Source organism: Tetrao urogallus (assembly GCF_951394365.1).
Source record: "Tetrao urogallus genome assembly, chromosome: 2".
Lineage (NCBI taxonomy): Eukaryota > Metazoa > Chordata > Aves > Galliformes > Phasianidae > Tetrao > Tetrao urogallus.
This window is the reverse complement of record NC_136814.1, coordinates 30,714,472-30,739,184: the sequence shown is the minus strand read 5'-3', so window position 1 is coordinate 30,739,184 and position 24,713 is coordinate 30,714,472. Positions and strand designations below refer to the sequence as shown.

At 38.3% G+C, this 24,713-nt stretch overlaps 1 protein-coding gene across 1 annotated transcript in view; it reads left to right on the top strand.

Annotated features, from left to right (window-relative positions):
* Positions 1-24,713, top strand: part of LTBP1 (latent transforming growth factor beta binding protein 1) — a gene marked incomplete at both ends in the record, with an annotated part of 180,805 nt that overhangs the window by 5,220 nt on the left and 150,872 nt on the right. The window contains one exon of the mRNA XM_079550558.1: positions 10,116-10,404. Coding sequence (XP_079406684.1) covers positions 10,116-10,404 — 289 coding nt within the window. The remainder of the gene's footprint in view (positions 1-10,115; positions 10,405-24,713) is intronic.

Below are 24,713 nucleotides of genomic sequence, written 5' to 3'. Positions count from 1 at the left end.
TTAATCTGGTCCTTGATGTTGCTTTTAAAAACTCTGAAACTGAAAAACTGAAAGCCATTGCTTCTGTGGCTCTGTTTTGCTTCTGCTGTGGGTTGCTACTGTAACACTAAGTGTAACTTTTAAATTTTTCATGAAAGAAATAGCCTGGCTTTTATTTAGGGGGTCAGCCCTCAATAACAGTTTCACCTTCCTTGGGAGGTGAGATAAAGGGAGAATCTATATTCTTGTTATCATTGGTTTTGCCTATACAAGCAAGCAGCGTATGCTAATAAGAGCAAATTGTGAAGACCTGAGGCCCATGGTGTGTTTCAGGATTCAGTGTTTTATTTTGCTGTATTCTGGTCTCTGGGAATGAACACCAATATGAGGCAAAGTACATTAGCTGTGTCCTTGTTCGGGGTCCGGGGCTCTACCTGATGCAGGCACAACATCTGGCAGCGGAGCACCCCCTGCAGTACCCAGTGGCACCTCACAAAATGCAGCCAGGGGCTGTTTCTGCTGTTCAGCAGGGGTGCCTCTCCTGTGCCACGTCCCAGATGGTAGCACTCCTATCTGTATGGCTGCTCTTCTTGGCAGCAGAGAAGGAAAGGAGGTGGGGTGCTTTCTTCTGTGCCTCTCACACAATCACAGAACGGCCAGGATTGGAAGGGACCAGTGCAGGTGAGAGCACAGCCAAGCAGCCATGCTGCTGATGTCAGCATGTCTCCTAACCATTGGAAAGGGGGAGGTATAGCAAGGTATGGGGTACTGCACCCCTGGGAGCCTTGGGAGAGCTGAGTGCAGCACCTCTGGAGATAATTTTATTTGTAGCTTTGCTGTGAAGTGCAACTTCTTGGAAACAGATACTTCCTTGATGCAGGTTCAGGCTGCCTGGGAGTGAGGGAGTTAATGAGTGTGGATGGAGAAGGGCACAGACCAGCCTCAGCTGAGTCCTTGTTTAATTATTGCAGTGCTGAGCCTTAGAGGATTGTGGGTGGTTCATGTTGCCAGGTGAGTCTAATCAGTAATCAGTACAGACTAAAGCTGGGCTGGGTTTGGGTTTTTCTGCTTTTAGGAGCAACAGTATTTCCCTTGTGTAGCTTAATTTATTCCCAGAAAGTGGATCTTCTCCATTGACTGCAGAAAGAATGCAGAGCTCCAGTGTCTCTCTGCATTTCATACTGTGCACAGGGGATCAAGGATTTCATGTCTTCACAAGTCAAGATACTCATTTAAATATGGAGCTTCAAATAGTTCTGGTAGGTTATGTTCTCATGTGAAAAGCAGGTAGTCATCTCTGCATCAGTGCAGAGTTTCAGAGAGCTGCTCACTAAGAGAGGGAATTGATTTGTGTCCTGTATCAAGGCTTGCTTTTTTCCTAATTCCAATCAGTTTTTAATCATCTCTAGATGGCAGTTTAGGCCTGGATTTGAGAAGAAGGTTAACTGCATAGTGTACTCTTATTAAGGATTGGTTGGGCTTAGAAAAACTTTTTTGTTCTTAGCATGTAAATTACTTTTTTTTGATTAATAGTCTTTGGTATTTCTTTTCTGTAATGTTTCAATTGTCTGAATCCTGCATCCAGTTAAAATTTTTCAATTGCTTTATTGAATTTCTACTAGTTTGTTCAGTTTCCTGTGTATTTCTTACGAAGTATTTTGTAACAAAATGAATAAACAACGTAATGAGCAAAGTTAAAAGAATTAAAAGGATTGCAGAATTCATCATTAAGTGCTCCAGCAAGCAAAAACAGCACATAACATGGAATTTCTGGTCCATTCTGTAGTGTTTTATTTCATTTATAGTGGTTGAAAGAAGTATGTGTAGCATGTGAGAATCTTAATTGTTTGTAATATCAGAATATGTGTAATTCTGATCACAAATCATTAAATACTAAAAATAATCTCATAGATTACATAGTGCAAATAATTAAGTTAGACTGCACAAACTCCAGTAAATACATGATTGAAAATGCCAATATCAATTAGCACATTGTGTTCTTATGCCTGTTAAAGTACTGTCCTTTTGCTGAAGTTAGACTTTTGAAATATTTGAGTATAGTTATCATTAAATTCTGATCTATTATAGCATATGAAGATAGGTAGGAAAATAATCAAGTGTGCTATGTGCTCATTGTGCTGGCAGAGCAACTATTTTATTATTATTTTTTTAAACTGTGTGACAAAGGCTGTTGTTGTTGTTGTTGTTGTCTGTGTGTTTTCCCCCCTTTCTTGGAGGTTATATTTATTTATGGTAGTTGTCCATGTCAACATAGGAATGCATCAGATGTCTGAAGTGGACCAGTGAATTCCTTCATGATGCATGATTTCCTTTGAAGTATATTTAGGGAAAGAATTCCCTAAGACCATGTAGTTGTGATAAGAACAAATTTCCTGTGTAGGAAGACACAGATGGTCATAATATTTCTTCCATTAATCATATAGAGATCATGCAATCTCTTTTGGAGCTAAAGAACCAGCAGAAATGACATGAAGTAACTTTAACTTCCTATGGGATTGTTTTACAACGTTGTTGTCTCAAGCTTGGTGGCTAATTCATCTCTCCCTCTTCAACAACTGTGTAGAGGTATTAGATATACTTCTGGTAAAATTCAGTTGTTGAAAACCATCTGGAGAAAGTTACTCAGATGGAGAACTGGATCCCCAGAAAAGTACTCGATGGTCAGCACTAAATGTTTCTTCAGTTTGGAGACTAGAAATCCAAAACCTGTGTTGCTTCCTTATTCCTGACATATGTAGTGCTTTCAAAGATGTAAGATGTGGCATCCAGTATATAAAAGTCTAATAGCAAGTGGTGAGCTACTCAGTAGGGCAATTGGGAGAACAGGAAGTCATTGTAAACTTTGCCCTTCTCTGGGATATTGGCACTGTATTCAGATTCCTCTGAGGGAACCAATGCAGGACGCCTCTTCCCATTCAGAATCCCCATAGCCTCTCAAGAGAAAGGAGGCCTTTCTCCTCTTTTCTTTTGGTACTGGTGGGGGATCATTGCTCTGTCTTTCAACACAGCAGGAGCTAGAGGTGCCTTTGTATCACAGATTTAGTTTAGGATGCTCACTCAACCAAGATATACTTAGATTTGGTTTCTCTGTGTGCTTGAGGAATAGAAATCTTGATTAATGAAAAAGATGACAGTACTTGCTATGCCCTTAATAGTCTGTTCCCATGCTGAACATAGCAGAACTTGGAACCTTGCTCTAAGCACAGGTATACTCATGTTAGTGTTGCTTTTCCCTTTTATGTAGACTTGATACATGCATTGTTGCTTGACCATTTTATACTGGAATCTGAAGCATTCACACACTTCTAAGCCTCCTTCCAATGACTATTTTCTGTTATTGTGCTCTAGTATATATTTTGTCTGACAGGCTTTACACATTCCTGTTAAAGATAACAGTTCACAACATAGGCTTAGGTTTTTATAAAGGATTAGCAATATTTGGCAGTATGGATAGTGAGACATTTGCAGTGGTGGAAGTTGTTGGAAGTCAGCACATTCTCCTGACAACCAAACTGGTGCTTGCTTATATGCAGTTGAAAGGGAAAAATACCCTCTTATTAAAATCTGTTTTCAAACAGAAAGGTTCTATTGGATGAGCTCATTAGAAATAACACAGCTCACTACTGTTCATTGTAGTTCATCATATCAAAGCATTAGAGCTTAGGAAATATGGTAAATGTTTGTGGTCATTTAAATACAAACCAACAGCGCCTGTTTGACAGAGGAGGTTCTTAAAGGTAGAACTGAGGCAAAAAATTTAGTGGTGCATGAATTTTTTTTTTTTTTTTTTTTTTTTGCACCATTTAAACTTTCTTGTGAATTTTGCATTTAAAAATACTTCTGTAAATTTCAGTTCTCCATATGATCAGGAGATGCAAGGATATAAGTGAGATGCCATTGTTTGGAGAAGGTGAATGTAAATTAATGTAAAATCAAAGTGATGAGCTTAATGATCTTAATCTGTCTCAATATCTTGGAAGCAATGGTGACAACACTGGAATATCACCAAGTTTGCACCAGGTGTGTCCCATGAGTGCTCACACAGGATCAGAAAGAGTGATGTGCAAGTTTGTCAGTATTTACTGAACCAAAGTTGAAGGTGACAGTTTCCTGGATTGCTTGCTGGTGACAAGACATGGTGTCACCATTAGGAGCCGGAGTCAAAATAGTGGTCTGTGGAGTGATGACATGTAAATTCCCCACTGATGAGAAAGTTCATGAGACAGCCCTCAGTGAGTGATGTGTGATGTTTTTTGGGATAGGAAAGGATGTGATCCTTGTGGATATCATGAAACCCAGACAAACCATCAATTCTGACTGCTTTATCACAGTGCTGACTAAGTTGAAGGCTTGAGCTTGCACAGTCAGACCAGAGAAGAAGTCAACCTTTCTCTTACAGCACCATAATGCCAGGCCCCATGCCAGCTTGAAAACAGTGGAGCACATTGCCTATCTTGATTGGGCTGTCTTACCTCACCCACCTCATAGTGAGGGTTTGGCACGTTCTGACTTTCATCTGCTTGGGCTGGTGAATGATGGACTGCATGGGCAACATTTTCCTAGAAACTGTGTCATCATAGCAGTTGTGAACAGCGGGTCATCTTGACTGGTTCAGATTTTTGAGTGCAGCATGCAGGCTCTTGATCGCTGCTGGTGAAAATGCATGGCTAATGGTGGTGACTGTGTTGAAAAAGAGTGATTTGTGGCTGCAACTGTGCTTGATCAGACTATGTTATTGTGCTCCTCATATCTGTTGTAGTTTCCACTGAAATAAATAGGGGGTGCTACTTTGAGAATGACCTATGTACATGTAAATCAGTCACAAATCTATAACACGGATGTGTTGGAAGGATCTTCTAAGGCCTAAGGGCAGCATTGTTGTTCTGTGACTGCTTTTGTCAAAGAATGGCATAAATACAGCCATACTAGGGCTGGTGAGTGCCCATCTAACCAGTCTGCTTACAGAGGTGAGCAGTAGTTCTGTAGGGAAAGATATGTTAAAACGGTCAGCATGTTGAGATAGTTTTACAGAAAACTGCAGTGTCTTGTGGTTCAGGGACTTTCAAAGCAATGATACCCTGGGTTAATTACTCCCTCTCTGCCACAGGTGTGAGGTTAGTGTTTCAAACTGCCACCAGCTGTTCCTACTTGGTACACTTAAGAGGTGATGTCCTGCTTGCTTTTTCTTCCCTACCTATAAATTTGCAGCCTTTTGCTTATGCTTGCTTGTTCAAGTTTTCTGTACTTAGAAGTTCTAGAATGTTTAGGCATGACATACAAAAAGGTGATTTCCTGCCTTTGATCATCACAGTCCCGCTTGTTATTTTCTGGCAGGCCTGTACTAATTCTGCTGCCTATGGGACAAACTTCCTTTATTTAACTCCTGCAAAAAATAACCCAAAGTAGGTTCATGTTCCTTTACCAAATCACTCCTTTGGAAAGCAGGGGTGGTTTGTTATATTGTATGTACCCAGTCTTCCCAACTGGCCAACTTCCTCGGCAAAAGAAGTTTTAGTTTGGAAAACAGATTGGTGAACTCCTGATGGAAAGCTCTGTTGAGAGCTATTAAATGTGCAAACAGTACTCCTGCTCAGAAATTGTCTAATTTTTTTAAGGCTATAATGGTACAAAATGTTATCTCTCACCCAGTTTTTATACCCATTCTTAAGCATCCATGTTAATGAGAGGAGAGCAGGCTGAACTAAATAAACCCATCTTTGATCTCACTCTCTAAGGTTAATCTCATTACTTGCATCCTTACTGAGCTTCATTTTGAATTTGCAGTCATGTCACAAAACCCACCACCTTTAACAGAGGTGTATCCACCCATTATTTTTTTTTTTCCATGATCGACTTTTTCCACACACCAGTTTTTTCAAGCTTAGCTCTATGGAAAATAAGGGTGTTTCAAGTTAAATGTGCCATTATTGTTGTCTTAAAACAAAGTAATTAGGTCATACATTTGGCACATGGCAGCTGTTTTGACCATTTTTAAAAATAAACTTCTGCATTGTATCAATTAAAAGCTCATTTAGTTCTTTCCTAAAACTGTGATCTTGTATCCCACTTTGTGATCTGTTACACAACATTAATGAACTTCAGCCGAAGGGTGGATTGTTGTGAAGATCTCGTGGGTCAGTTTTTTCAGCCTGCTGTCACTGGTCACATTTCAGACTGCATCTCTTAACATTTGCTGGGACTGCTGATGCTCGTTTTGTTGGTGGAGTAATGCAGTTTGTCCTGTGGAGCTTTGTATGCTTTACACATAAATTTGAGAAACCTTCTGGTTTTATGTCACTGTAAGTGAAGCGAGAATCTTCCAGTTGGGGTAAAAAAGAAATAGTAATTTCAAAACGGTTTGTGTTTTGAACCAGGCAGACGAAAACTCACTGCAACCTTATTAGATTCACTTTGATAAGTGGAAGCTGAAGACTTTTTAGGTTTTTGAAGCATAGGTTGGTTCCTAACAACAAGAAAAAGAGCTGCTGTTTTCTCAGTGCTCTTTTCTGTGCATGCATAAATTATTATTTTACTTTAAATTAGGAAATGCACAACTGTGATTGGTGTCCTAGGAGAGCAGGTATTTCCTTCTACCTTTTTGGGATGGTCTTATGAGCTTAATTCTGTGTTTGATTTCTATTCTTGAAATAAGTTGTTGAGAAGCCTCTAGGTCAATATAGATGGAAGTCCATAAATCTCAGTAAATATACTTAAAATATGAATGCTTTTTCATGTTGTAAAAATGAGACTTCTAAATCTTTTGCAGAAGATTGTTATTTCTTTCTAAAACACTCCAGATTGTGCCAAAATTATTTCACTGTGATCTTTATGCTGTTATTACAGGATGACAAAGGTGTCTGAGTCACTGCTCTGCTCTTGGAGTCTCTTCAAAGCCTTTTATCATAGTGATGTTAGTGAGGAATAATGCACAGAATTGTCAAATCGTCAAGGTCGGAAAAGACCTCCAAGGTCATCCAGTCCAACCATCTGCCTACCACCAATATTTCCCTGCTACACCCTGTCCCTTGGTACAACACATAAATGTTTCTTGAACACCTCCAGGGATGGTGACTGCACCACCTCCCTGGGCAGCCTGTGCCACTGCCTCCCCGCTCCTTTGAAGAAGCATCTTTTCCTAACATCCAACTTGAACCTCCTCTGGCACAACTTGAGGCTATTCTCTATAGTTCTATCACTAGTTATGTGGGCAGTGTTCTTAATGAACACATCTGAGTCACCTGCACCTCCTAGATTTGTATTACTTGGTTATTTCTGTTTGAAACTATTGTGTTGTCACTGTCTGGTAGTGTGATTCTATCTAGAAAGGAAGACGAAGTCACATAAAGAAACTGTCAGATTATTTTTCAACAACTCAAAATGCGGTGCAGATTGTTGTTTGGTTTGTTTTCTGTATTAGCAGCCTGTATTCAGTGATTTGCATGCAGTAGAGAGGAGAGTTGCTGAGGCAGCTGTTCTTCTATTTCATCAAGTAGGAGATGCTGTGTTCCTTGCTTCCTTTCCAGCTGGAGCTCAGTAGTAGCACTGAGACCAGTTACCCAGCAGTAATAAGATTCTGTGTGCTTTGTCCTTGCAATGATGAGATTCATTTATTTTTTTATTTTTTTATTTTTTTTTTTTAAGAGCAATACTGGAATGAGAGTTCCTATTTAGTCATGAAGGAGGTGTGTTGGAGTGGCCTGGTTTGCCTGTAGTTGTATGTAACTAAAAATACAGGTGTCCTATTTACAGAACCATGTTAAAAAGAATTTTGAAAAGGTCCTTTTGAATGTGTGCTTTGTTATTTCCATGTTTACAAATCTTCCAGAGGGGTCTTGTGATCTTTGATCTTTAGTTCTTCCGAAAATATTTAATTTTATCAAGTCAAGGAGGATTAGAATAAGGGAAATCCAATGAGTGTTGTAGGCTTAGGCTTTGTTCAGCTGATACATGGTTCCAAATTATGGTAATGTTGCAGTCAGTCTAGCCTGTAACTTTTTCATATTTCTGGTGCATTGTGGTGCTTAGGGCAGTTAGATACCTGCTTTTTCTGCTTTTTTGCAGTATTTTTCAGTGGCTGGTATTCAATGGTAGCTCATAACAAATTCAGGTTTTTCTCCATTCCTTCACAATTTAGAGTCCCAGAATCTATTTTCCAAACATATGATCCACTGCAGTTGTGTGAATTTCTTGTGTGCCTAGCAAAATCTGGGTCTTAAAGGCAAGACGCAAGGAAGAGTTGGCTTATGAATAACAACATATGTTTGTTGTAAATCCCTTCTCAAGTTCTCAGTGAAAATTTTCTTCAGTCTTCTGGCAGTCAAAGACACAATCCATGCTTTTTAAAGTAACCAGAAATACAAATAAGTGAATGACTTTTTTTTTTTTTTTTTTTTTTGTGGCCGGGGATGCAGAAGGTGCAATTAAGCTAGTTCAGTCAAACAGCATTCAAGAGGAGATAGGCTGCTGAATAACAGATGGAAGGGGAAGTTATCTGAGAGAAGAACTCCATATAAAGCACAAGATCTGTGGCAAATCTAGTGCCATGTGTACAGATGATACATGTGATATGTTTCTATCAAATGATATCAGCTGACAAAGAAGTCCCACTGAATTAACACACTTCCATCCTAGCAATGTTTTTCATATGTGAACTTGTATGTGTACTTTTTATATATAGTGTATGTGTTGAAACTTGATTGAAGTGCGGAGTTCTCCAATTTATTTGGAGCGGTGCTTTCTTTTCTCCAAATTGTTATGAAATTGGATATACTGAAATATGGTATAGTACCATGTGTTGTATTTTATGATACAGATAAGCCTGTAAGACTTGTAGATTTGGTGCTCTGGCATATTGTTTTATCTGAGCTTAAAAAAAAAAAAAAAAGTCTTCTGCTACCAATATTAGAAGTATGCTCAGCAGTATATTTTCTCATAAGTGCTTCACTGAATACCATCTCTAGGGGGAAAAATGGGGAAAAAAATATATTTTTTGATAAATATTTTAGTTCAAATTTTGTTTTACTATTAAAATGTATCCACTGAATAAGAAAACGTCTTTTTTCCATCTTTGTTATTTAAATTTTTTTAAAATGGAATAACATTTTAAGATTAACCACCTAAAATAAATCCTGAATTTATGCAATTTATGTATATATATGATCATAGCTGCTGTTATTGCTTTTTTCATTTCATCTGTGAGATTTGCATCTTCTCTATTTCTTGCTTATTCAAAATGGAACTGAACTAATTGTGTTTTAACAAGGTCTAATGTTGAGACTAAGTTAATTATTCAAATTCCCTCTATAGTCAGTGGATAGTGATACAAACAGTGTAATTAATTAATCCCATCTGAGGGCAGGTATCTGAAAGTGAATTGTCTTTTGAGGAGACTTATCCATCCACACAGATGGAAAAAGGAACATAGAGCAATGTGTAGTTCAAGGCAATCTTAAACACCTGTCTGTTTCTTCAAAGAACACCATCCCTGGTTGTAATTATGTCATTGTAGGAACAGTTTGTGCATCTCTCATCTTTAAATGTTACTGCAGTGGTGATTTCTTTGCTTTGGAATGGTTGAAGCAGTGGAAGGGTTGAATTGCATCATGCCTTTTTATATCATTTAGTCACCTGTAATTTGGCTGTAGTGTTCTTCAGATCACTTTAAATAGTAACAGAATGTATCCAAGCTTGGATCAACAATATAGTTTTATAATCTGCATTCTTTTCCATCAGTATGCAATTTGGTTGTTACTGTATGGAGAAGCAGGATGCAGGGAAGGGGTACAGAAGACTGCTAGTAGGCAGGTTTATAATAGTGCTATATAGATTTTAACTTGTGTATTTCCTATTTTTTACATCTGCGTCATTTTGCTTTTTCAAGCTGTTCAAATGTCACACGTGTATTATGTAGGAGGACAATAAACGCTCTACCAACTTATGTGCTTCTGTGGAGCTTAGCAATGTTACAGTCTCATACTCGATTAACATTTATATATATATATATATATATATATATATATATATATATTTTTTTTTTTTTTTTTTAACTGTGGGGTGGGTTTGCATGTTCTGCTGTTCTTTGTTTCACAGGTGCATTTTAAAATGTCTTTCTATAGCTAACTGTGCACCACCGTGCCAAAACGGAGGGATGTGTCTGCGGCCTCAGCTCTGTGTGTGTAAGCCAGGAACAAAAGGCAATTCCTGTGAGGATACAGTCATGCAAGACACATCTTCCACTGGAGGCCGGAGCCCCGTTGTACCCCCGTGGCCCATCCCCCAGCAGGCTGCCCAGCAGGCTTTCTCCCAGAAGGTGCAAGTCCCACCGAAGGCTGGCCCTATGCCTCAGATGGCATTCACCATCAAGCAGAAGCCTCCTGTTGGATTACCTCAGCAAATGCAACCACAGTAAGTGTTTTGTTTGTTTTTAAATTTATTTTCTCTTTCAATGAGGTCCAGTATGTTAGAATTATAAAATATTGTTCCTTGCAAACTGGAAACATGACTATCATAGAAAAATTTTCTTTCTCTGCCTCCAGACTTTGTATTACTTTGATTAGCTGAAATACTTCAAATGAGTCTGAAATTTCTCTGCCTATAATGTTGCTTTTTTGAATGTGTGTGGAGCTTGCTTCAGGGCTGCATGTGATATGTGAGGAGACGATTGCACAGGAGCCTGGTGTTCGAATTGAATGTTGACAGTTTTAGGTATCTGTAGCAGTTACTATTCCTTCAGCTTCAGGTGAAATCAGAGGCAAAAAGTGTATCCCTCCTGCAACAGATGTTATTTTTTAATAGCTGTAAGTAGGATACAGTTATTTTTCTTCTAGACACGATAGAAAGATTATTAGGACTGGAGATTAAACTGTGCTTTCCCACGTCCAGAATTATAAAAAAGGTAATCTTAAAAAGCCCACAGTCAGAATGGAATCGTATGGTTATTGTAGACTGCACCAAAGAAGTTGTATGCTCCTAATAACAAAGTACACCTCTCCAAGCTGCTTCTGAGAATAGAGATCACCAGACACTGCCAACGATATCTAGTGCTTTCAGGTTGCCTCTTTGTTGGATTCCTACCTCCCAAACTTATTCAGTTCCTCTTGTGGATGTTGTAGCTTGTGTTATTGTGGAGTCATAAGCAAAACCAGCTTCATACATGTCATATAATAGGAGGAAGGAACTTAACCTCAGTTCTGCAGGGGTTCTTAACCTCTTTCCAGCATGTAATTTGAGAAATTTAGAAGGTGGAGTGGGCTTTAAGAACAAATGGATTCGAAGTCACAAGACAGAAAATTTCACCCAATTTTGATATTTTTTTAAGTGCTCTGAGCCCAGTTTATCAGTCTATCAGAGAAATAACATTATTGGAATCACTAATATGAAGGGGATATTACCACTAAAATCGTCATACTTTTCACTGCTCCCTTTTCACAGACCCAGCAGAACTACTAATCCTCAGCACCTGGCTTCTTTGCCTAGCTCCACAAAGCTCTCTCTAGCAAATCATTTCAAAGAAGCCAGGCAATTCCTTTCTTATCAGAACTTACTCCTGTGTGCCTTCCTCCCTCTTCTTCCCTCTGCACAGTATTCTCAAGCATCTCTTTCTTCTGTTGCAAGACAGGCAAGTTGTCCAAATTTGGTAGTAAAATGTACTTCAATTAAAAGAAAAATGTTGTTTCCTCTTGCCTGAAAAAAATTCTGTCCTTTTCCACACCCTCTGAAATGATGCTTAGGAGAAGCTCATGGATATTTCCAGTGAAGATTTATCTGCCATTATTGCTGGAAATTCTGAGTTCAGGGATAAATATGAAGAAAGGAGATAGCAAACACGTATTTGTCTTTGCTTGTGTAGAGCACCAAGCTATGACTCGGTTTTTCTAGAGAGCACTTGCCTTTGCATGCTGCAAAATGTCATGCTTCACCAAAATCTCTGCTCCTGCTTGCATAGAACAATGTTCCAGATGCAAACGAACTGACTTTGGACTCAAGAAAACTCAAGAAATTATCTGTTATCCGAAGACTTCTGTACACTTCCACAAGCAGTGCTAAGCTATGTGGACTTTGTTAATACAACCTTCTTAACCTAAGGATTTTCTCCTAGGTTTAGAGAGACTTTTTTTAAGGTAAATGGGACTGTTAGTTTTTGAAATGACATGAGGATGAGTCATTTTCATGCAGCTTAGTAGTGGAGTGGGAAAAATAACTCTGAAGACTCTGTTTTTCTGAGAAATCCAGCTTATAACCCTATCAGGAGACAGGGAGGAAGTGAGCTGTTTGACAAACCACTCACATGAGACAAAAAGGTGCATGTCTAGATGTAACTGTTGAAATCAGTGCTATCTTATCAGTAGATCTTGTGTAGACTAATAGGACAATTTACAGGGCTGAAAGAGGACTGAGGTCAGATCTCTACCATTAGGGCAGAGCAAATGATCTAATTTGTACTTCAGTTTCTCCTTTGAATATCTTGTGGTTTTTGTCTTTTCTGTGTGCTACTCAAATCTTTTTGAATAGCTTTTTCCTGTTCCTACTCTTAAAAACCTATGAAAGGCTATGGCAGGACTAGGGCTGTTGGCTGTGGATGCTGTTGATATGATAATCCAAACACTGCTTGCTATGCTAAGTTGTCAAGGACTGTTGAGAGCCAGAGCAGAACTCAACCTGAAACACCAAAATAAGCTCCTACAGTAGACCAGTCTCAACAGCACTTCTGTTTTGCTGTTCCCTATCAATTTTTGTTTTTCAATGCAATTTTTCTAGCAATTCATCAAGATGTGTTTTAATGAGTTTTCATGGGATTACAGTAGCAGTGATAGGGAAATAGGAAGTTCACTTTTCTTCTTAGAGATCTTTTTTTGAAGAACAGGGTGCTGAACAGAAGGAAACCTGGAGAGAGATTAATTTCCTGGAATATCTTGGATTTAGAACACACAGGCACTGCCATAGCCCTGGGCTGGGGATGGATGTTATCAGGTACAGGGTCTCATCTTTGAAGAATGTTAGCAGAAGACGTGGATGGCTGTAATTGAAAACAAATGGTGTCTTGGAAACAAAAATCTGCTTTTTATTGAAACCTGTTGGTAACTCTGATCTCAATAACAGATGTGCTTTGTGGTCCTGAATTGCTGTGATAGCTCTCGAGTAACTCTGAACGTCCCCTTCGCTTCTCATTCTCTCACATGTTGGCAGCAGCATAGCCCCAGCAGTTTGATTTTTGGCATTTACCAGCTGTGGGAGCAAAAAATCGTGGATGAGGAGGGAGGGGGAGAGGAGCTTTTTTTTTTTTTTTTTTTCTTTAAGCTTTCCATTATGGTTTTCAAAATACTCGCTAGCATCAAGCTCAGTAATATACTGAAGTGTTTCAGTGTTCCTTCAGCCAATAGCAGCCTCTTCAAAGAGACAATTGTTAATGGGATTGCGAAGTGATAATGAAAGTTTGAAAGTTGGAAAGCTGGCTCTTGCACTGGGCAAAGGTCAACAAAGGAGAGGTAGATATGTGCAGACTTTAGGTGACAGAATTGGGATTATCGGTGTGTCTGCATCTAGAAACGCACTATGAAAGGTTCCCTCCAAATCTGTAATCCTGGAATACTGGAATTAGTTTCATGCTATTGCAGACAAGCCATTTGATCATTTTAGTGAATCTATTTGACCTGTGTATTAAAGTTGTTTTTTCCCCTCTCTGCTCAAGGAAGTAATGTATTTTCCAATAGTTCCTCAGTTCTTAATAGCTGGATAAAGACAAGTGTGAGGTCAGTATGAATTTAAATTTAATAAGCAAACCTGAGAGAAGAGTTGGGCATACTGCTGTAACCTTACTGAAATTATCAATGGAGGACACTTGTAACTGAAAAATGAATATATTCTTTTTATAGTCTCTTCATAAGTTGTGGTTTTGTGTAGATAAATCTAGATGCTGTTGACTTTGCATTGTACTAACTCTCTTGGCTGGGGCTTACTACAAAATGTAAGTGCAGCTCTTCTACCTATTCCATTTTCTGTCCTGTGTATTAGAGTTGTTTTTGTATCTTTGTCTATATGTGATTTTTTTTTTTTTTTTAAACAGCAAGGTTTTAACATTGGTTTACAAGATTGGTGACCAGGTGAAGATTTAAAGAAAACACTTCTCCAGTCTTTTTTTTAAGGTTAACAGCTGGTGAGAGTAATTAATTCTAGAGGACATCACTGTTAGGACTGTTCTTTGTACTAAAGATATTAAAGCAGTACAGACTAAGTGAAACTTTCTATAGGGAAGAGCCAGAGCACTTAAACTTGATGGCAGGATATGCTTGCAAGTATTTTATTGAATTTTATTGTTTTGACAAGAGATTGAACTACTGTCTGAAAAGACCCTGGTTTTTTATGAAGAAACTTTTTTAGTTTTTAAGGGATGGCATGGGACTTCGGAGTTGTGTTCAGTTTAGAAGTACAGACGTATTCAGGTTGGAAGTGATCTCTGGAGGCAGTCTGGTCCAACCTTATGCTTAAAGCAGGTTTGTATTGTTGAGCTTTGAGTAGTTCGGGGACTTCAAGGCTGGAGATTTTATAGTATCTCTGGGCTCCTACTGCACTGTTTGGCCTTCCTCAGGGTTAAAATAAATAAAAATGCCATGACTGAAAAAATCTCTATCTAGTTGTAATTTTTATTGTTGCACATCGTGACTGTTATGCTTTGTGGTTTTGAGTCAATCTCTAAAGTCTGGCTCTGTCTTCCCTATGAGTTCTCAAGAGTTGTAAATAGTAACGTCTTCCCCTTGAGCTGCGCAAATGCATTTCTCTCTTCTCATGCAATCTGTGCTCCAGTTCTTGGCGGTTCTGGTGGACTCATTCCACTGTGTCAGTATCCTTCTTGATTTGGAAAGCCCCAAACTGGATGTAATGCTTGTGATGCAGTCTTGCAAGTGCCAAATAGAGGTGAATAATATTCCTTTGACCTGCTGGCTGTGCTGTTGCTAATGCAGTCCAATATGTATGATTGGTGTTCTTTGCTATGGGGGCATGCTGCTGACGTGTGTTCAGCTTGTCCACCAAGGCCCTGAGTCGTTTTCTCCAAGGCTGCTTTCCAGCAGTTTCACCTCCAAATCTGTACTTTTGCCTAGGGTTGTTACATCTCAGGACTTTGTGTGCCTTTGAACTTGTGAGCCTGTCAAAATCCCTCAGCCCTCTGGTTCAACAGCTATTTCCTTAGATTGAAATTGTGCGCATAGTTGCTGAGGCTGTGTTTTTCCTCTTGTATGGGTCATTAATAAAGATGTTGAACAATACTGGTCCCAGTATCGATATGTAAGGAAAATAGCTAGTTACTCACTTCACCTCCTGTCTATTGGGTTTTACATGATTGATTAGTGTCTTTTCAGTCAGGAAGTATTGGCAGCTTTTTCTCCTACTTTATAATCCATTTTACCCATATTTAACCAATTTTTCCACAGGGAAACAACAGGAGACTGTCAAAGGTCTTATTAAAGTCTGGCTTATAAAAATTATTCACACTTTCAGGAATAGAAGTCAGACAAAACCCAAGCAAACAAAAAAAACAAAACAACTTTAAGCTAAAACTAGAATGTTCTGTTTTGGCTGCTTACATTCTAAAAGCTGTAGTTCAGTTTTATTTACTCTCTGTAATATTGTGCCCTTTCAAAGCCAAGAACTCATGTTACCCTTGCCTTCTTACTTCAGGAGAAGATGCCATGTCTTATGGAAAGGATTGAACTGTAATTCTAGTGATGATGTGATCTCTTTGAAAATCAGTTTTTTTTTCTTCTGGGCAAGATAATTCTGTATTGGTGTTCTTAAAGCTGCTTTTCCTCGGTGCAAATCAGGTTTTAATATGTTCACTTAAGAATGTATGTCTGACTGTACAGAAGGTCCTGAACAAATCTGTGGTTAAGTGCCATGACTTTATGTTTTTAAGTACAGTCAGAGAAAATTACCTTAGTCTTCAGAGCCTTTGTCATGGTTTCTGTACTCCTATAGCCGAGTGCTCTGACTATCTGATTTAGTATAAGAAAAGAATACCTAAATATGTGAGCTCAGATCAGCGCATGTGCTTTGCAACACTGGTGAAGTGCTATTTCTCAGATGTTAAAACTAAAATCCAATGATCAGGCAAGAGGTTTGTCTATCAGTTCTTGAGCCTACTGTTTGTGTCACAGAGAAATGGAAGACTTGTGCTCTGTTTTCAGTGTTAAGCTGATGGCTGCATCCCTTTAGTACTTTCTGAAATGTAATGACCTCACTGTTTACTTGTTAGGGTTTCATTAACACTAGGTGGCTCCATGGAGGATCAGGAAAATTCTGTCATGAACTATCTGGCATGACTTCTAAGGTATCTTTGCACAGTGCTTTGTGTGAGAGAACTGCTCCAAAGAAGTGGAGTGTACCCTTGGAGGTATTCTGAACCATTTTCTTCTTAATGGACTTGAAAACCACATATGTATTCTACTTATTCAAGCTGCTCTGTAAGGCATATTGCTTTTGAGAGTGTCATTGTGCTCTTTCTTCTAGTAGTCTCATCAAATGAACCACATTCCGTGCAAGGTAGACTTATCGTTTAAATTAAGTGGTTGCTGAGTTACTTTCTTTTGAGTGGTACTTTAATATGTTCTCACTAATGTACATTATTAACTGCAAAACACAAGTGGTGTAGGCACGTTCCATCTACATAGAAATAATTGCTACTGCTTTTCAGGGAAGTGAGTTACTTCTAAAACTAAACCAATGCTTTCAGCTCAGTTGAGAAGAGGAATGTAAGCCACTTTTTCAAACAATAGCATTTCTCAGTTTTTCTTCTAGTTCAAAAACCATGATACCGGTCATAAGGATGCGTAGCAAATGGATTTAATGAGTAGTATTCAGTGTTAATTTATTGTTGTGAACTGGTTGGTATGTGATCTTCTAGTGTGGCTGTTCCACTTAAATTTTGCTTTTTTTTTTTTCTATTTGTCAAGGAAATATTTCAGGAGATGTTGGCAAACAATTTGTCATTTAATATCTAATAGTCACTAAAATTGTTAGAGGTTTTTTTTATATATTCATGTAGCTTGTTGGGAGGTTGAAGATGCATGAGTTTTTATGGGTAGGTGGCAGCATCTTTTCTGTTCTAGTAAGAGTCATTTACTTGACTGAAATGCTTACTTGTTTACAATTTGAGTTGGCATAAATCTTTTGAAATGTACTAGAAAGTCTTCAAGTATTCAGACTAGTTGCTTTAAAAGAATTGCTCTATTAACAACTGTTTGTGATATCCAAACAACTATTCACCAATTTTTATACTTGACTGATACATTTTACTCACTAAAAGGAGTGAAAAGTTTGTTCCTTAAAATGCTGTGCAAGAATAGTGATAGAAGACATGGATGAACTAAAAACAGTATTTGAAGTAGTTTTTTGTGGAGCACATGTGATTGATTAAGCTAATGGGAATCCTTTTCATGTCACTTTTATTGTCCCTATATGCAGCTGTGGGACGAGTTCTCAGGAGGGTGATTCACAAAACCAATGTCCATTGTTAAAATACATCTGTAATTTCCAAAGGAAAAAAAAAGGGCAAGGTTTCTTACCGATCTGAACTATAGAAATAATATTTAACAGTATTCTGTCTTTAGAAAAATGTGGGGTTTTTTGTGGACTTTTTGTGTATGTGTTAAAGTAATCAATGAGTCGGTGGTATTTCGAACTTTGAGAAAGCACTTTGTTCTTATAACAGAAATCTTGCTTGTTATTTGATCTTTAGCTCTTTAAAAATTAACTGCAGGTATCACCTCATTTTATTTTATTTTTTGTCTTGGGTGTTAGTATAACTTGCTATTGTCTAAACACATAGCTTATACTGAGAGTTTGTTTTTTAATAACCTTATTAAATAGATAGCAAAGACAAAAGGAGCCCCCCTCCAGGACCTTTACTGATCTTACCATTTTACTCTTGTAGCAGATAACTAGGTAGTCAAAGTGTTTTCATTCAGAGAATGATGTGGGCTGACCTCAGACAAAGACAGACATATTTTCGGGGTTGAGCCTGTCTGATTAATTACAAATGCCTCATTGATTTCTCATCTATGAATAGCTTGCTTGCCTCATGATTTAGGATCCCCAAGAGAGACATGCTTCATCTCTAGTATACTCATTTGCTTCTTCACTGCTATAGTCTGAAAAGTTTTTATTCACTATGAGGCAGATATCCCTGCTGAAAAGCAGTGTCTACTTACTCTAAACTTCATGAATGTTTTCTATGATATATACATCCCTGTACAATAAATTCCTCACAGGAATCTGAAACTGCTGGATTCAGTGTGTAATCAGTTGCTAATGTAACCACTACTAGGAAGGTTTGTTACTTGTGTCATCTTAAGTTGAATTTTGAGATGTTACTGCTTATCAGTGTATGGCAAGAGACAGATATATATATTTTTTATTTCTATTGAAGACATGAATGTGGATTCTGAAGAACATGACAGCTGGAAAAAAACAAGATCTGTTACTGTTCAGAAGTAAGTTGAAGCATTTTACCAGCCAGTATTCTACTAGAGGAGCCTGCAGTAAATACTGTCTGTCTTTCCCTCTAGCAAGTTCTTTCCAAGTTATCTTGTAGGGCCATAATACCACTTGGCGATATTAAAAGCAGGGGTTTTTTTTTGTCTTTCCAGTTTGAAGCATCATTTACCATAGCACCCAGACTTTTTGAGCATTTTATAAGTCATTTAAAAGCAGTTTGAAGAAAATACTGTTTGTGGTTGCTTGGTGTTTTCTGTTATTAAAAAGACTGCTGAAGAAACAATTCTGTACATACTGTGTCATGGAAGTGAGTTTCGAAAACATAAGTCTTGAAAGGAAGGCTAGGCAATACTAGTACATATTATGTCATTGGGCAGTAGGTGGCAAGCTTTGCTTTTCCTTCTACTTAGGTTTTATTTTCATGTTGCACAATATCAGAATTTTGAGAAGAGTGGTTTGAATTTCCTGGAATATGTCATTTATTGGCAACAGATTCTTTGAAGCATCTATGTTCATTGTGTGTAATTGTCTTTCTATTGAATGCTGAAGTGAAGCCTTCTTTCCTCAAATGGCAGATGAATACAAATCAATACGTGAGCTCTATTGTATTCTCTTATGGCTTCAGAAGAAAGATTACTAATACAAAAATTAAAAGCAAATGAGTTGCAGTCACAGTCAGCCCCATTTGATCTCTATGCTTTGCCTGTACAACTTCTATGTAGCATGCTACAGATACAAGGTGCTGTACTCAACACTGTATCCCTTTCAAAACATTTTCTCAAAGTGACATTTAGACTTCTAGTTCTGTAATTAATGGCTAAGAAGAAAAATTACTGATGTTCAGTTTCTCGTGGTATCTTTAGTGCCTATCTTGTGAATTCCTAGCCTGAGATTGCTGTCCTTGCAAAACTCAGCCTGTTCTGCTGGTGTGTTGGGTTTGGCTGGGGGGTAGTAAAGCAACAGCAAAGTGCACAGCTAAAGCTGTTGGGTATGTAGAGGAGAAAGTGATCAATGCTTGTACTTTGTGGGTTGCCACTGATGCCTCATTTCTGTTTAGGCTTCTTGCCTTGAACTCATCACCTGATGTTGTATGGATTAGCAGCTGTCTGTGCATCTGTACCAAAGGTACAGGGGGCCCAATACCTCTTTTCCTGTGCAGTTCCTCTTAGCTGTTGTCCAGCTTAGACATTCTCTCCTGTTTTCCAGAACAAATCTACCTGTTAGACAAGGTATTTTTTTCTGAGTTTTCCCACAGTATTGGAGTTCTTATTGCTTTGCTCTTTATATCTTTGGCTTTTTATACTGGAGTAAATTTAAAAAAAAAAAAAAAAAAAAAACAAAAAACCAATGGTGGCACCCCTCTCATTTTCCTCTGTCTCTTTCTCACGCGCATAGTTTATAATAATTTTTTTCTGAGAATAATTAGCTGTGTTGAATCTTCTTGATTCCCAAACTTAAACATAAAAATATAGATGATTATATAATTATGTCGTCCTAGAAATTACAAAACAGTGATTTACAGTGTTCTGTTTTGTTTTGTCAGAGGTTTCTGCACAGGGGTCTCTGTGAGGCTTTGTGTCCTCACATTGTCTCTGATGAAGATCAGAAGCATTTTGGGCCTGAAAAGTGGTTTAGCTGTAATTTGAAGGCATGGTTGACTAATTAAGTCAACCGTGTTGCTGTGGCAACACTAGGTATACGTGAAGGATCCTTGGCATCAACCAGAACTGAAACCCAAGTCTTTTGAGACCATTCTGATACTGCAGCTATTTTCACTTCTGTGGTCTTTGGCAGTGCTATTGATGTATGTGTGCTAGAACAAGAACTGGTTCAAAGGTAGTTACTCATCTCTTTCCATTGCCAGGCATTGAGTCACCCCTCAAGAGCACCTCCATTCATCATTCTAGGGGAATGTAGTCATTGGGTTGAAGGAGCTGAAGTCACTGTTTAGTTGAAATAGCTGGTCTCCATCAGGACTGAAATCATTTCTGTTTGTGGAGATGATTTTGTGATGACAGTGATATCAGTCTTAGTCCTGGTGTCCTTTTGGAGCTGTGCTGGCGCACATTTTAATACTCCTGGCCATGCAGAGTTGGAATGTTTATAAAGGCAACTCTGCAAGTTTTTATTGTGATCTTCGGCCTTTCTCTCTGAGGCCTATTCTTTAGCTTTCTAACAACTGGAGCACAAACACAGAGTCTTTTGTTTAGCTTACTCCAGTGAGGCAGATTCTGTCTGCAAGCTAAACGATAGTTTGTAGTTAATTCTGTTGGACTGAATATTCTTGCTGTTACTGAGATTGTAACAGACTTAGGTCTAAGTGGAGTATTGGACCATGGCCTTACTAGGTATTGTGTGAAAGGCAGACAAAACCAACTTTGTTACAAAATAGGCTGGCTATCTGATAGGTTCATTGGACTCATCTTGGTATGAGAAGTGTGCAGCTGATGATGGCAAACTGCCTTGAGGGAATCCTTTTGTGCTGTGGTTGACAAAGCCCAGTCTCTTGTTCCAACTTGTTTCTAAGATTGTTTTTTATCTGAACACTTTTGAATTTGATCATGCCTTTGTCCTTTCAATGGTCCTTCCAGGTTATCTTTGTTTTTCTGGTGGGTAGAGACCAATGTACTGCTGAAAGGTCACTGCATATACAGTGTACTTCATGTGGCATGGTGTTTTCTAGCTGTGGTTCGTCAAAAGGAGTCGGCTGAACTTTTGGTGTAAGTAAGCTTGTGGCCAGAAATTTCAACCAGTACCCACCAGAAAAACAAGCACATATTGGAAGTAATTTTGAAAGGATGAATTATCACCATCATGAGGTTCAGTTGCACAGTTATACAGTTTGGATTATTACAGTTCCTGAGATGACACTGCCTAGCTGTGGGAGCATCTTGTTTTATCCATACTAGAACTATGATTTAGCAAAGTGAAGGTCTTACAGGTGTTTGAAGACATTGCATTTTCATTAATGCAATTAAGAGAAAAAGGCTTCTCAGATAATCATTTTGATGCAGTGACTTGCATTATACGCAGCAACTTCAATCTCAAGGCAGCTAAAGCTTAATCTGGATGCTTATCTTGGCAGGAGGTTAATGTGTGTTTGGAGGAGGAGGTGTGTTTGCAACAGGTGGTTGGTTTATGTCTTTATCTGCCTTCATAGCACCATTTGCCTGAGGAGAGCTTCAGTGCAAGAAATGGCTGATCAGTGCTGGAGTAATAATGGGTGAATGTTGTTGCACTTCACTCCTTCACAGTTTCCTATATTATTAGCGTAGAATCATAGAACTGCTCAGGTTTGAAAAGACTTTAAAGAACATCAAGTTCTACTGCAACCTAACTCAAACAACCCTCTGCTAAATCATGTCCATGAGCACATCCAAATGGTTTTTAAACACATTCAGGGATGGTGACTCAACCACCTCCCTGGGGAGCCTATTCCAGTGCATAACAACCATTTCAGTAAGTTTTTCCTGATATCCAACCAAAACCTCCCCTGGCACAACTTGAGGCCATTTCCCCTTGTCCTGTCACCAGTGAAGAGACCAACACCACTCTCGCTGTAAGCGCCTTCCAGATATTGGAAGAGAGCAATAAGGTTTCCCCTCAGCCTCCTTTTCTCCAGACTAAACAGCCCCAGTGCCTTTAGTCACTCCTTGGAGGGCATATTGTCCAAGTTCTTCACCAGCCTTGTTGCCCTTCTTTGGACCTGCTCCAGCAGCTCAATGTCCTTTCTCTACTGAGTTGCCGAAAATACAGATAATATCATCTTCAGCTGAATGCAAGGATGAAGCAAATATACTAAGGAGAGTCATCCAGAACCTTCCTTATCATTCAGCCATGCCTTAACTAAGTCAGGAAGCCAACACAGTCATCATGACAATTAGGAAGAAAACAGCTTGAGTCAAGACTCATATCAGTTCCAAAGAGCTCACTGTGTTTGATTCACTTCTCCAGGCACTGTGCATAGATTGTAACAAATGGAATTAAAAACATGTCCCACATCAATGATAAGGAAAACAAAGCCCTGTTTGATGAATTTATTTTTTTAATGGTTGATAATTGTCTTATCTACATATATATATATATATATGTACATATATATATATATATATATGTATAGATCTGTGTGTGTATACACAATATTACATAATAGGTTGTTTTCACACACAACTTCCAGAAGTTAAACAAGATTCTACCTGTCAGGTCTAATGATGTATTGGTGTTAACTGACTGTTCCCTAACTTTTATCTATGCTACAATTTGAATTGGATCGTGAGAGTCCATCATAGCGGGAAGCATATGGACATTTCTCAGCTTTATTTAAGTTGGACACAGATGAGAAGAATTAATTGAGAATTAATTCTCTGGCCTTTTCTGCATGATCCTTTAATACGTGGCTTCCTGGGTCTAAGGACCCTTGGGCAGGCTTTTGGTTTCTTGACTTTTTCTAACCAGCTTTTTTTTTTTTTTTTTCCCCACTTATTATCTTTAAAACTCTTAACTGCTGTAGTGAATCCTCTGACTTCTATTCCCTCTTTAAGAATGTTAACTCAAGGCTCGTTTTGTTCAGTCCTGTGGCATCTCTTCAGTGATAACATTTTAGTTGAATTCTGTATGCAAGTTAGGTCAAACCAAGATTCTTTTTGCTTCTGAGTTCCTGCCTCACTGATCTGTGAAGATGTTAACTGTGTAAAAATGAACAAACAAAAAATTGTCTTGTTCTTGTGCTTTTGTTTGGAGTTAACTGAAATTTCGTATTATTATAGCTACTTTGTGGCTTCAGAGATATGGTCACTGCTGCTGTCTTAAGGAACTGGTAATACAGCCTTAATACTGTTTCCTCTAGTGGAAATTGAAGTCTACAAGGATGCTGTTAGTGATTTGTCCAATTTGCTGATCTAATTCAAGAAGCTTCTCTTTCATAAGTAGCATCACTCTTCCAGCTTCCACTTTTTTTTTTTTTTATCTCCCTATTTGTTTGCCTTTCCTATGGTAGGAATGCTTCCTTCCTAATATGCCTGTATAAAACTGGTCAGTCTTTCTCCACTCTCTTTCTTGAACTTGTATGCACTCATGCTTCTGCATGAAATACTACAATTTGATTACCTGCTCTATGCCTGTTTGAACAACATACTGCTTGTTCTGGATGCTTGTTACTGTTACTAACTTCTGCTTTCTTTTGAGTATGCTGTTTTTGCTAATAGTGGGTGTGTTGTTCGGAGATGTACACTTTCTTTCCCAGTCTTTTACTTAGGAATATCACAGTAGAATTTTTAAGTGCCATCAACTTTTGTTTTAAATGGAGTTTCTCTCTTCTGTGGAACTTTCTCCATTCCAGTTTTTCACAGATGTGCATTGTGCTTACACTGCCTTCTGGGCCATGCACTGAAACCATCTACCTCTCTGGCTCCTTGTTTTTGCATTGTTGCTAGCAAAAAGTTTCAAGTTTTAGAGTATGAAACAAATGCATTTTCATTTGCCACTTCTGTAATCATCTTTACTGACCATTGGACAATAGTATTTGATTCCAGAATCCCTTTTAGCTTTAAGTGCTTTTAGGGATTGACAATATTGGGGAGTACAAAGTTAAATTACATACATTTCTCTGTATGAATTTTGCACTGGGAGAGCTTTTCTTTTTTTTTTTTTTTTTTTTTTATCATTTAAATATTTTATAGCCTGTATAGGCTTTTGGAAGAAGTAATTATTGGATATAAAGCCTGTTCATTGAAGAATGATCTGAATGATCTCTGATATGGATTCTATTCTAAGTTCCGCGTGGTGGATGAGGATGGCTCTAAAATGGATGCTTTTGGCAACTTAATTACTGTGAGGCTGCGTGTGCCTTATAAGTAGTGATCTGCATCAAAAGCCCTGGTTTCTCTCTTGCTTCATGCACTAGAACCTTGAAGATCTAAAGTAGCAAACAACTGCTGTTTGCCCTGGCTGTACCTCCTTATTGCTTTGAACAGCTTTTTTTTTTGTGTGTGTGTTATTATATAATGCCTATTTGAGAATTTCAGCTGTTGCACACATGCAAGTCCTTAACAAGAAATCAGCCACTCATCTTCCCTTTTCCAGTGTTTCAGAGGCTTTTCCCTGCAGGAAACGTTTTACATACTGAAGTATTTTCCTTCTGTTGCAATGTGGAGGGCTAATCTATGTTTTGGTGGCTTTTTTTGATGTGTGGTTTAGAAATCCAGTAAATCCATAAATTGGATTTACTT